The sequence below is a fragment of the Carassius gibelio genome, chromosome A6 (genome assembly GCF_023724105.1).
Source record: "Carassius gibelio isolate Cgi1373 ecotype wild population from Czech Republic chromosome A6, carGib1.2-hapl.c, whole genome shotgun sequence".
Taxonomy (NCBI): Eukaryota; Metazoa; Chordata; class Actinopteri; order Cypriniformes; family Cyprinidae; genus Carassius; species Carassius gibelio.
Genome location: NC_068376.1, coordinates 22,338,538 through 22,351,774, shown reverse-complemented (window position 1 = coordinate 22,351,774; position 13,237 = coordinate 22,338,538). Strand labels below are relative to the sequence as shown.

The window sequence follows — 13,237 nt, the reverse complement described above, 5'->3', positions numbered from 1 at the left end:
CACACAAAACACACACATCTGGTTTACTATCCTTGTTTGGACTCTCCATAGGCGTGATGGTTTTTTACTGTACAAACTGTATTTTCTATCACCCTACACCAACCCTACACCTAAAACTATCCCTCACAGAAAAATTTCAGCATTTTTACATTTTCAAAATACTCATTCTGTAACCTTTACACGTTTTTTTCGGCATGGGGACCTCAAGTTAGGTCCCCACGGTGACAAAAGTCCCCATGAGTCCGTGACTATTCAGGTTTCTCACACACACACACACACACACACACACACACTCCGAGTTTTATTTATATAATTTTATAATATTTATTATTATTGGTCTGAATTAACATTTATTTTTATATTTTCAGTTTTGATGTAGATTTTATTTTTTGTATTTAGTATTTTTTTTTTTTTATATAGCTTAAATTTTGTGTCAGTTTTCGTAATTTTAATACTACAACTTTATTTGAGTTAGTTGGCAAGGGAACATTTCTAATTCTCATTTAAGCTTTATTAAAATGACCAAAAACAATATCGGTAGTTTTAGGCAGAATTAACAACACTGTTTAGCATGGCTCCATTAGCCCCTTCTGGTTAATGCCATAACTACATCATGCTAATGCTAAAGCTAATAGCATTCTCCAGTTATTATAGACTGCTTGCACCTTTAAAAACTCATCAGCATCAGATATTTACTCTTCAAGGTCTGATTGTATGCAAAGGATTTGATATAGCTATATTCTGTTTTCACTCACCAAGCATGTATGGATTCTTATCTCTTGCTCCTTTTGGTCTTTCACTTAATGTTTTGCTTTGAACATCGATAATTCTCATCAAAATGGAAATCAGAATTGACTGATGCAATCAGAAGGAATGAAGAGCTAATCCACTCGGATGACTGTTTTGGAATTCACACCGCCGTTCCTATTCAGTTCTGGAGCCTTGCATTGTATCTTGGCAATAATCAACAAACTGAGCAGACAGTCCACAAGGAATATGCGCCCACGCAAAAAACATCTCTAGGACTGCCCAACAAAGGCTACATCAAACAGAATGTTTTCTCACACACATAAATATACAAATATCCATGAACGGAGGCTCAAAGACTCACTTGCTGATATAGCACATGTAACAGTTTTTTATTTGCATAGCCCGAGGCTGAGAAATCCCGGAGAGGGACTGTAGTACCATACTAATATATGTCTAAAGGTCTCTGTGACCACTGCCTGGGGCAATCTGATCTCCCTCTGACAGGGACAGCACACCTCCGCTCCTCAGACGCTTTTCAAGAACTATTCTCAGAGGCTTTGCATAAGGAATTTTAACAATACTGTCATTCTAAGGAGTATGTTAGATATAAAAACATTTATATCTGAACTGCATTGCTTCTGTGTTTGATCCTTCATTGCTACCTTCTATAAAGTTTTTTCTTTGATAGAAAGTAGACTGTATTTCTGGGATTGAAAGGATCTTAATGTCATAATTCCCAGCTGGTATGCTTTGTTTTGTTGTTAAGATGAGTTTATGATTCATGAACCGATATTTTATTCATGCAAAGCATTTTAAATATTAAAATAACTATTTTGGATGAAAGACAGAATTTCCCTGCTCACTGGTAACAGCATTCACAAAATGACTGTGCTGCTACAGAAATTTTTGGATGGATTGCTGTGATTGTTTTTGGCATATAAATCATTTTATTTTATAAGCATTATAAGCCTGTATATTTTGCAGATGAAATTATAATGTTACTCCTATACATTTGAAAAATAAATGTATTTTGTTACTTAAGCATGTTGTTTGATTTATAGTGTCTTACAAAGAGGCAAACTTAAAGGATTTACATTATAATGTCTATTATATTTTTCATTAATACTGTCTATCAAAAGTTTTTATATATTATTATTTGAAATAATAAAGATATTAAGATAAAAAAAGGTATCTTTCACTCACAAGGCTGCATTTGTTATGACAACAGTATTGCAATTTAAAATAACTGTCTTATTTTAATATTACTGTATATTAAAAAGGAATTTATTCTTGTGATTGAATTTTCAATAGTTATTATTTCAGTCTTCAGTGTCACATAATCCTTCAGAAATCATTTATATGTTTTTTTTTTTTTTTACTCAATTATTAATAATGGTTCTTATTACCAGTGTTGTTTTACTGTTACTTTTGATCAATTAAATATGTTCTTGCTGAATAAACGTATTGACTGGAGTAATTGCTGCTGAAAATTAAACTTTGCCATCACATGAATAGGTTAAAATAGAAAGTTATTTTAAATTGTACAAATATTTCACAATATTACAGTTTTTACTGTATTTCTGATCAAATAAATGCACCCTTTGTGAGGACAGGAGACTTTATTATTAAAAAATCTGAATCATTCCAAACTTTTGACCGGTAGTGTATTAATTATTTATTTTGCTTTAGAGATCTTATAATATTCGAAATATCTATGTGTTTGATCCTCCACAGGTGTGACCACAGTGTTGACCATGACCACCCTCAGCATCAGCGCCCGCAACTCTCTTCCCAAAGTAGCATATGCCACTGCAATGGATTGGTTCATCGCTGTTTGCTATGCCTTTGTGTTCTCAGCGCTTATCGAGTTTGCCACAGTCAACTACTTCACCAAACGCAGCTGGGCATGGGATGGAAAGAAGGCCTTGGAGGCTCAGCAGCCTAAAGTAAGTTTAGTATGTTTTCTTGCGTTTGTGCATATGTGATGTTCAACTCAGAAAGAGGCTTTGTTGAGTGAAGTTGCATAACATGAGAGTTCCGTTTGACGTGAAGGTTACAATACACTGCGACTATATAATATGCTTTTTCTAATTGTTTGGAGACACCAGGACAGCTTGAGAGTGCTCAGTTACAACATTTCAGATGGTGACATAACTCGTATGTCAACTGCTTTATTAGATGAGATGTATTTGTGTTAGCTGCTGATGAATGTCACATTTTGAAATTCTATAAGAGTAATATTTAGCCTTTACTCAAAATGCCCTTCAGACCGGCCACTTCATTGAGATTTCTGAAAGCTGCTTGTTTGATGAACATGTAAATGCCAGGTTTCTGCTTATGCAAGATCCATTTTCACCCAGGTGGTAATTTTTCATTCTCAGTGGACAAACAGAATTCAAAGAGCTGTCAATGTCACTGTGGTGAGTTTGTTAGTAAAGGCTCTGCAGTCAGACCTCTGAAGGTCAGATCTAGACCTCCAGCACAGCTTTCTTAAATGTCACCCCCTTTTTTTTATCAAACAACAACTTATTTCACTTCTCCTGCTAAGTAGTCTTTCTAAAACCTTGAGCTCATGCTGTGGGGTAGTGATGCGTGGGTCGGCTTTTTTTTCCAACCCGCGGGTCCCACTTTTTTTTTTTTTTAATACAACATAATTGTATTATTCATTGTAATATATTCAAATACATTTCCAATACTACGTTCATGTTTAATATTTCCTTAAAAATTATTTTCATAAAGATATAGGCTATAATTTGTGTTGGATCAGTTACCTGTGTCGTCAGTGCGCTGCAGACACACCCACCTAAATGATTTAAATATATCGCTTATACTGCCCCAAAAGACCGTAAACACTGCAGATAACATCGGAAGTAAATATGAATTTATATACACATAACATAAAAATGAATCCCTTTTGACTGATTTGCTTCAAATTGAGTTATTTTAGGACAGCGGTTTGAATGTAACTCAATGGTGCTCTCTGCCGGTAGGGATAAGTAAGATGGCGGATCGAAAACTTCCGGTGGCTTCACTGTCTGTTGGCAGTTTAGAACGCGATGAGCGATCCAGTTATATATATATATGGTTTAAACTCTATTCCAAATAAGATCTTTTTGGGAATTGTGAGTCGGATCAAATGGCTCATGACTCATCTCTATGACTCTCATGAACTTTAATTTGGGTATTTCTCAATCCTTTCTAATAACTCAAGACTTATACAGCGCGTAGACTTGTATGGACTATTTTAATGATGCCTTTGCACCCCCTTTTAGACTTGAAAGCTCTATCCTTTAAAGCAAAGATGAATTGTGGAAAAATGAGGGGGCAAGATGCAACTCAGAACCTTTTGTCTGCCACCCCCACAGACTGGCATGGTGACAGATTTCCTCTGCCCACCTGAAAGTACCGGAACATAAAAGCAATAAAGCAGGATTTTTAGATTTTTCCACTCTGTCTGAACCACAGTCTTGACCACTCCATTATTATACTCTTCTGCTGGCCCTGCAGAGGCCATTGTTTAATGTTCAGACTCAGTAACCAGACTCGCTGTTAACCATGACTGTATTTCACCTTTAATTAGAAGGTTACGACCTTCAAACTGGTTTATTATCTGGGTTCTCTAAACAGAGGTTTGGCAGCTTACCTCTTACATTAACAATCTTGTTTAAAATCTGACAGTGACAAGGTAACAATGTCTTCTTCTTTCTCAACTACAGAAAAAAGACCCACTGGCACTCTCCAAAAAGCCAAACAATGCCTGTTTGTCTGGAGTTAACTTCACCCCCAACATCACGAAGGATGCAGCTATCTCAACCATCTCTAACAGCACCACAGTCCAGCTGAAGAGCGCTGAGGCTAAGCCTGCAATCGACCCCAAAAAGACTTACAACAGTGTCAGCAAAATTGACAAGATGTCTCGGATAGTGTTCCCGGTCCTCTTTGGGACTTTCAACTTGGTCTACTGGGCCACATATCTCAACAGGGAACCAGTGATTACAGGAGCGGTTTAGCCCACGCAAAGCCCCTATGCCACTGCGACATTCCTTTCACAACCTCTTTTTCTTCTTCACTTCAATACTCGACGACAAGCTGATCTTGCAAAAAAACGATGCCGAGCACTTACTTACTGCACCTCTCACTTTGCTATTCTATAAGAGGAGTGCTCCCGTTGAATTTTCTTCCTGATTTCAAAAATTGCATGATAGATTCAAAGCTCTATGGGAATATAATTGCCATATCTGCCTTGACTTCCTACTTTATATTTCTCTGGTTTCCACTGGTTATTGCATTCAACTTACAATGAATTGAGCACCACACAAGCTTCCATTTCAGCCATGAAAATTTTCCAAGGGATGTGAACAAAAATGAATGCATTTGGCATCAGCATTAATCGCAGAATAAAAAAACATTTATGAAAAGAAGTACAGCAAGGCCAAATGCTATGCAAAAACCATTTTCTACTATGTTGTAATGGGTAATTGCTTATAATGAAACCCTTGCTTTGTATTAATGGATTTCAGGCTTCTCTTCTTTGTTTATTCTCTTCTTTGTCTTTAGCATCAGTGGAGTAATCAGATGCTAAGCTAAGTTTTTAGCCATGCTAAAAATGTTGCCTTCAGAGGGATTACTTCATACGAGTGCTCGGGAATGTATCGCAATTACTGATTTCACTTTTGTTTGTCATTTTTTTCTAAGCTTTTTTGAAGTAGCTAAATAGAATTGTGCACCTTAGGCAGCTTTTCACACTTTAGACCAAGATACCCTGCAAGGTGAACAAGGTTGGGTTGCAGCTAAGATTTTCGAATCATTTGTACATAGCTTGTGTATGCTTTGCTTTTAGCGTAGACGTGGCTTAACATAAGTGAGGAAGAGCTAAAAATTGCTCTGATACACTACTCTGATGTGCAGCCAATGTGACATGAATGATGATGAAAACAGATTTTATTGTTAAATATTGTAGGCTTTGACAGAATGTGGTATTCCTTTACAGTTAATGGTTTTTACATGGGCTTTTCATGCTGTTTATGCGACAGACATTTTCTTATTTTTTTGTCTGTGTTGTAAATTGGTCAGTGGGTTTTCGAGGTTGGAACAAGTCAGAAACAGGCTTAAATGTTGTCACCTAGTGATATTTTCTTTGCGCTACCATGTAGACTAATGTGAAATGATCAGGTAAACAAAATGAAAGAAACATTCAGATTCTAAAGACAAGAAAAGACAGACATATTCTATATTTTACTGTACAACTGCACAGTAGAAACATGGAACCTGCTACAGTCAGACATGTTAAAATTGGTAAAATAACATCACATCATAATGCCATCTCTTCAACCAAAATGCATGGCTACTTATTTGGGAAATGAATTGGAAGAGCGAACAGATAGTCCAAAAGTGTGACTCAGAAAGATTCGGTTTTTATCCTGTAAACATTCTATTCTGAACTTGTTAGGTGAAAGTGAGATGGCACAAAGAACTAAGTGATCCTACAGATAATGTATAGCTCATTAAGAGGCCAACTACAAGAGCCATTAAGCTCCTCTGTACACCACTCTATAAGAGAATAATAAAAGCCTATAAGAGAATGAATCATTAAAAGAGTTCAAGAAAGTCAGTAATGTGCCCTTTTACTACAATGGATGTTTCCAGAAATGTACAGCTGTTTCTCAAAGCATACATGTCTGAAGCAATAAATTCTGCCTGATATGTTTCTTGACCAAGTTCTGATTACTTCTGTTCGAGTTGCTCAAAAGACATTGCTGAAATGCATCACATTTACACACAGATGAGCTCATTTAAAGGAACGAGTACGGGTTCATTGCTGCTTTTCACAGGCTCGTGGCAATAACACATGCACGTGAAGCTTAGATATTGTCCTAATGAAACGGTTGCTGCAGAAGCTACTGTAAATGGAAGAAGGATTCTTCCTGGGATTACTTCTGGGATTATACAAAACACACACTCACACGTACACGCATGCAAGCAAACACACATGCACACATCAAGACCAGAGTTCCTGGAGCAGGGAGGCTACGGAATCCTTCCTCTGGTCCTGTGCGCTGGCAACATCTGGCCCACATCTGTTTGTGAAGGATTTAGCTTCACTTAAGTTGCTTTTCCTACCAGTGCTCCTATACATGACGTTGAATTAAACCAGGACCACTGTGACCAAGTAACTATAATTTTTCATTATGTGTGTGATATTATATATATACTACTGGAGACTTGGCAGCTGTGTTAAGTGACAATATACAAATTAAATGTTTGTGTATTCTGTGCATTTGCATATTTATCAACGTTCTTAATTATGCTTTTTGTTAATGCAATATTAATGTTGAAGTATGTTGTTATTTTGTATCAGTCACATTGACATTTATTTGACATGTCATTCTCTTATTGTGTGTTTAGAGAAAAAACTTGACTTCTTTTTAATACATGTAAAGCGCGTGTAAACCTCTCTAATATACTAAACTCATCCCTGACACAATAATGCACAGCATGCCAATGGACCTTAAACCTTTAATCTCCTGAGTGGTGGAGTGAGAGCTTGACCGGAATTCCGCTAGTGTACAGTTTAGAAGCTGTCACTCAGATATGTCATTACAGATTTTTGTTTGTATGATGAAGAGTTACCCCATTCTATTCATTGTGTTATTAAGAAAAAGCCAAAAATTGCATCTCCTAAAGCTCAAAATGCATTTTATTATCAAAATTGTTTGGTTATGTCATTTTGATTTAATCTACTGCGCAAAGATGGTAGCTAACCATGTGACAGATATTGTACTGATCACCCACAATTTAAGCACAGAGATGTCAGAATTGACAATGTTTTAAAAGTGTAGTATTAAAAAAACTAACATTTTCATCATTATTACCATAATATACAGCCCCCACCCCCCATCCCATCCATTTAACCCCCAATAATTTATAATGATTTATTTTACTTTTTTTGATTTGAACTTGATTTGTTAATTCAAAGTGCTCTTAAAAAATCGTTTTTTTTTTTTTTGTATTGTTTTTTGTTTTTTTGTTTTTTACTGGTGGGTTTCCACTTTGATTGTACATCAGAAAATTAAGTTTTTAATTGTAGGAAGTTAAAATGTTTGACAGTGCCGGCATTTTTCTTGTCACATCCTTAACCCTGTGCTTAACTGCACTCCTTTTTCGTTCTTTCACTGTATTTGGTTTAGAATGTGCTGTGATTTCTCTATTGCACGTTCCATCTGCATTGCTGTAATCAGCCACAAGAGGATAGTATATCATGCATTTGAACTGGCCGAGTTCATGCTCTCACTAAGCCAAAAAGGGGTGACACCATGCTTGAAAACACAACTAAATAGGTCGACATGTAGTTTTATGTGTTATTAAAAATGAAGTGAGTTATTATTATAAAAAAAATTAGAATAATATTCTATATTTAAATAATTAAGACATTTCAGGCGATTTTCCCAGATAAGTGTAACCACTATGACGCTTTGCTGCTATCAAACATTTGTTCCCTACAAGCACGTCATAGATCCAAAACCGTGCGTTTGCGGTGGAACTATCTGTTTGACTGGACAATGGAAGACGAAGGAGTGCAGTGGGAAACCTGTTTGAAACAATCGCCATTTTATAAATTACGTTGGGTAATGCTTGTCACAAAATAGCTACACTTCAACTTTAATTTAACTCGTAATTAATATATTATTATTATATTAATATTTTAGCCAAAATGACAAAGTAGATTTGCCTTTGACGTGCTTAGAGTACCACATACAGTGGACTCAATTACTGGATTCAACCCTAATTTAAACACATTTGATCGAACTAATCAAGTCCTTCAGGCTTATTCGAAAGCTGTGTGTCGGAGCAGGGTTGGAACAAAACTCTGCAGGGCTCTGGCCCTCCAGGATTTGAGTTAGACGCCCTGTTCTAGAGAGAAGTTAAGACGAAAAAGCTCACAACACGCAGAGCAAAGCTAGAGAGAAAGGAGCTTGTGTTTTTTTCCAAAGTGCGTAGGCGACTGGGAGCTGCCTGTGGTGATAAATGTCGGCGCTGTCTCTCAAATATTATACTGCATATGTGCACCTGCTAACATACAGACACAATGAGAGGACAACGTATGCATAGAAGGTTAAATTAGCAGCAGTTATTATGTATATCCGACAAAAAAAAAAAAGATTGACGAATGACATCATACTGTACGGCAAATGGCAAAATGTATTTGTATTAAGGCTAAAAACGTCAGAATGTATGTAGTCAGATTCGATAATAACCTGTAACAATTCGACTCCAAATTGGTTGATGACATTTACTTCACCCTAAATCTTGCTGTTAATCGCGCAGCGATCAATGCACGTGCAAAGTAATTACAGCAATTACGCACCGATTTCCATTTCGAACAGTGTGCGCTTGGTAATCATTTACCTAGCTGATAGCGATACTGTAAACAGCGGCTATTTAATGTCTGTCCTCAAAGCAATCTGACGCTGAAAATACCAAATGTACCCGAAGAGGATCTCGAGTTCCGCCGAAGCGTCTGGGAAGACAGACTTTGTTTTTTTATGACGTAATTTGCAGAAACTAACGGATGCAGGGGTTTGAAGGTGTCCACTTTGGAAGTTTGCGCTCTGCCTCTGTGTGAACGTCAGTATGTGTATCTGGTGGTGCAAACGAAAGCAGCGCAACTTCAAGGAGCAGGAGGGGCTCTCCTATTATTTGATCCCGCTAATTGTTAATGTAATTGAAGTTTAAGCACCGGACACTAGCCGAGGACATCTTACTGTTCCCGCTGGACTATAACCTCGACAACTCGCCACTGTTTTAATTGAGCCTGGAAGAAAAGGCTGCAGCTGTGTCACTTTTCTCCTTCTTAGAAGTGTCTCCGTGCTGTGTGCCACATTCAACACGCAGTCAGGCTCACCCAAAACATGTCCACCAAATTGTTCCTCTACTTCTTTCTTCTGTCAGTCTTTCGTGCATGGTAAGTAAAGTTGCTGCCCTTTTTGTCTTTACAGCAATTATTTGTTAATAAGGGTAATTCTGTTGCAGATGTCTTATGCATAGTCTAGCCTGATGTTAACATAATAAGTCATCAGTCTGGCGATGAAGATGTGATGTACGCACCTTTAAGAACAAGTCTTCAGATTTCTGAAGTTCAGAAGACTTTCTGTGTTGTTATTTCAATCTTTATTTATTTGTGGCGCAGCGCTTTCGTGAAAGACTTAGATCTCTATGTCATGTCTTCAAACGGCATCTCTGTGGGTGTAATCTGAGATTTGTGTTTATCTGGGTTTTGTGAAAACGTTACAAATCACGCTTTTAAATTGATCTTAACTTATGTTGGACACTATTTCACTGTGGAGATAATGCATATGTGCGTCGTTACCGGAGCTGTCAGTTCTAGTGGTGCTGAACCATGTACGAAAGTTTGTCTTCCTAACCAGAAAACAAGGCAAAAATGTTCACAAACGTGGAAATCGCATGCTATTTTGTCGAGGTACTTAAATTTGAACTGAACAGCTTGTGATTTATGATTGATGATGATTTTTAAGACACACACACACACACACACACACACACACACACACACACACACACACACACACACACACACACACACACATATGTGTATATATGAATGAATGAATGTTTCATGCAGCATTTGACTATGTCTCTCTTATGGTAGACAAGACAAGGCAACAAGCAAGACAACTGGATCAGTTCCTTGTTGAAGGAAAGAGCCGCTCATTTAGCACAGTCTTAAATGTAATTTGTTGACATATTTGCATGTAATGTGTGATCATAGGCTAATTTATTAATGTTTTTACATGCTACTTGGATAATGTTGCTTTTGAGAAACATGCCATAAAGAACACGTCCAACTTACTGTACGAATGAGTAAAGTTCTATTTAGTTCTTTAGGAAACCCAGCCTTTAACTTGCATTTTTATGTGTGTGCAATTGTGAAACAGTTTCTACTTTCATATTGGTTTTATTGTCTGATTGCTAATTAGTCCTCCATGCTTTAAAAACTAGCAGGTTATAAAATGGTGACTAATAAGCTAAAGCTATTCCAGATTGCTGTAACTATAATTTTGACATAAATGTATTAATTGAAGTTGTTTAACATATTTCAGTAGTAGTGAGCAGTAGTTCAAAACAATTATTGAAGTGTCTTTACATAAGTTAAACCTCCACGGTGACCTGTTGAATACATTTTCTTTTTCTTCAGTTCTCAAACAGTCGCTTCTGAGGATGAGTACGACGACGTTACTGTGAATCAAATGTTGGCCCCCAAAACCCACGAGACGGACACAACGCAAATATTAAACAACTTACTAAAGGAGTATGACAAAAAGCTGCGGCCGGATATTGGAGGTGAGTGGTTTTCTAAATGCAGTCATTGAGGATTCTGTGGAGCTTCACGGAGCTGCCCATGGTGCTGAAATCCATTTAGCTTTACTGCATTCAGCCTTACCCATCTTGGAGCTTCATTTTACAGTCATGACATGCAAACAAATGTATGTCATATACATAAATTGAATTTGCTTTCAAGTCAAACTGCTTTGTTTACCCCAACAATTCTTGTTTTTGTAAACTGGTGAAGTGCATTAGCGTCCTGCTGTGGAGTAAAAGAATACACCTGAAAATTACACTAAGCGACACAATTTTCCTTATACTATGACGAATAAAAATGTCAAATGTATTCACTGTTTGAGAGACATTGAGAGTTAGCTGCAGCTAGTCCATGGGTTTATGGTTTTGCATTAAGTAATTGAATTCCTGGAGCAGTGGAATATTTTCCTGTGATTTTCTACTTATTTATACAGACATTTCATGTTTTTTTCCCCCTACAGTTTTTATGTTTTTCTTTCTTTTCTTTTTTTTACACCACAGTGCTCTTAATAGTCTCATGGACTGCACTACAAGCCACACTTGCATGTAATCTCACAGATCTGCTTGTTTTCATGTGTTTCAAGAGCTATATTTGCTTACAGAGGGCCTCTATGAGTGCAGGTTTCATAGATCTGTTGGGAAATTCCAGGCGTTTCATCAGAATAACATGCCATTTTAATTTCTAAACATATCTCAAGGTTGAGATTGATGCTATTTTCTAGTAAATGCAACTAAATAGAATGTCATGAGAAGAAATCGCAATCTGCAATTCAAGCAGCGCATTCTGTACTCGATCTGAGATGTCACCGCAGAACATCACAACCACTCTTGACACATCTGTCAGGTCTGTTATTGGTTTTGTGGCATCGTTGTGATATATTGCGTCTTATTGGATTCAAAGCATTTTAGAAAGCCTATCCGTGCATAAATCTCACTGTTTCTACCTGTTTTTTGTTTCCTTTCAATGAGAAGCACAACCTCCATGTTTGATGGATGAGAGTCTCCAAATTATATTTCTTATACGCATGTCTGATTTCTAAGAGTCAGACTATGTTCATCTGCTCTATTATACACACACACACACATCACACCTATAACAACCCACACAAATCAAGCATATTGCCTCAGAGCCACCTTGCCGTGAAATAGCTTTTGTTTTTCTCTTTTGTAGCTCAGTCTTTCTGGAGAGGACTGTACTGCTATGTAATCAAGCATGCCACTGAATGGCTGTGATACTATGTATGAAGACAGCTACATGAGACACTGTTAAGGAAGTAGAAAGATTCCAGTGAAGTCCTAAGAAACTGAGGAATGGAGCTGGTGAGCACGTCTCAGATCTGTCAACTCAATTGCAGAGTGGGTCAATGTAAGGGGCTCTAATACACTTCCTACAACTGGACCTACTGTTTCAAGTCACACACGCAGAAACACACTCTTTTGTTTGTTCTTTCTATCCCTCTCTTTTTTACTTTGGAGTGTTTGTTGTGAGTCAGAAATGTCCTTTTCTTGTTTTTCTTTCTCCATGCAGAATTCGAGGCTAGAAAAAAAAAGAGAAAAGGAATAACTCTTGGACGATTTTCACATGCTATGAAATCATTTGTCATGAAGCATAAGAATTGAATGCAAATAAAAGACAATCCTCTTTTGACCATAATTATTTATCCGCTAGCGTTTCAGTATTATGTGCTATGCTGTTTTGTTCGGCTTCATGATGAGTTATGTGTATTGAATCAGCAGGTATGATTTCATTACTGCAAATACCACAAATGATTCATTATGATAGGGCTTGGCGGTGTGGCCAAAATATTATATCAATATTTTTCCCATATCATACCAGTATTTATTACAATAGTAATTTACTATTGACAGGAAAGGAAATGCTTTACACATGTTTGTTAGACCTCGAGAATTAATGTAAGCATTACTTGTTTGTTCATAATTAAACTCTACAAAGTAAGCTACCTTTTAGTTTAGTTCCATATGAAATCCATTTGTATTAATATTTCAGTTTTAATATTTAATATTGAATTGAATTGGAGACTAATTAAATGAATTAATAAAACTTTAACAATTAAAAAATGTTACCAAATGAAAATATAACTATTAATTT

At 36.8% G+C, this 13,237-nt stretch overlaps 1 protein-coding gene and 1 pseudogene across 3 annotated transcripts in view; both read left to right on the top strand.

The window, feature by feature from the left end:
* LOC128015715 (gamma-aminobutyric acid receptor subunit alpha-5-like) overlaps positions 1–6,463 on the top strand; it is a 32,503-nt gene extending 26,040 nt beyond the window's left edge. For all 3 annotated transcript variants that reach the window (XM_052599784.1, XM_052599785.1, XM_052599783.1), the window contains exons 10-11: positions 2,485–2,696; positions 4,467–6,463. In XM_052599784.1, coding sequence (XP_052455744.1) covers positions 2,485–2,696; positions 4,467–4,760 — 506 coding nt within the window. In that variant the 3' untranslated portion in view covers positions 4,761–6,463. The remainder of the gene's footprint in view (positions 1–2,484; positions 2,697–4,466) is intronic.
* A 2,914-nt stretch (positions 6,464–9,377) lies between these two features.
* LOC128015713 (gamma-aminobutyric acid receptor subunit gamma-3-like) overlaps positions 9,378–13,237 on the top strand; it is a 114,941-nt pseudogene continuing 111,081 nt past the window's right edge.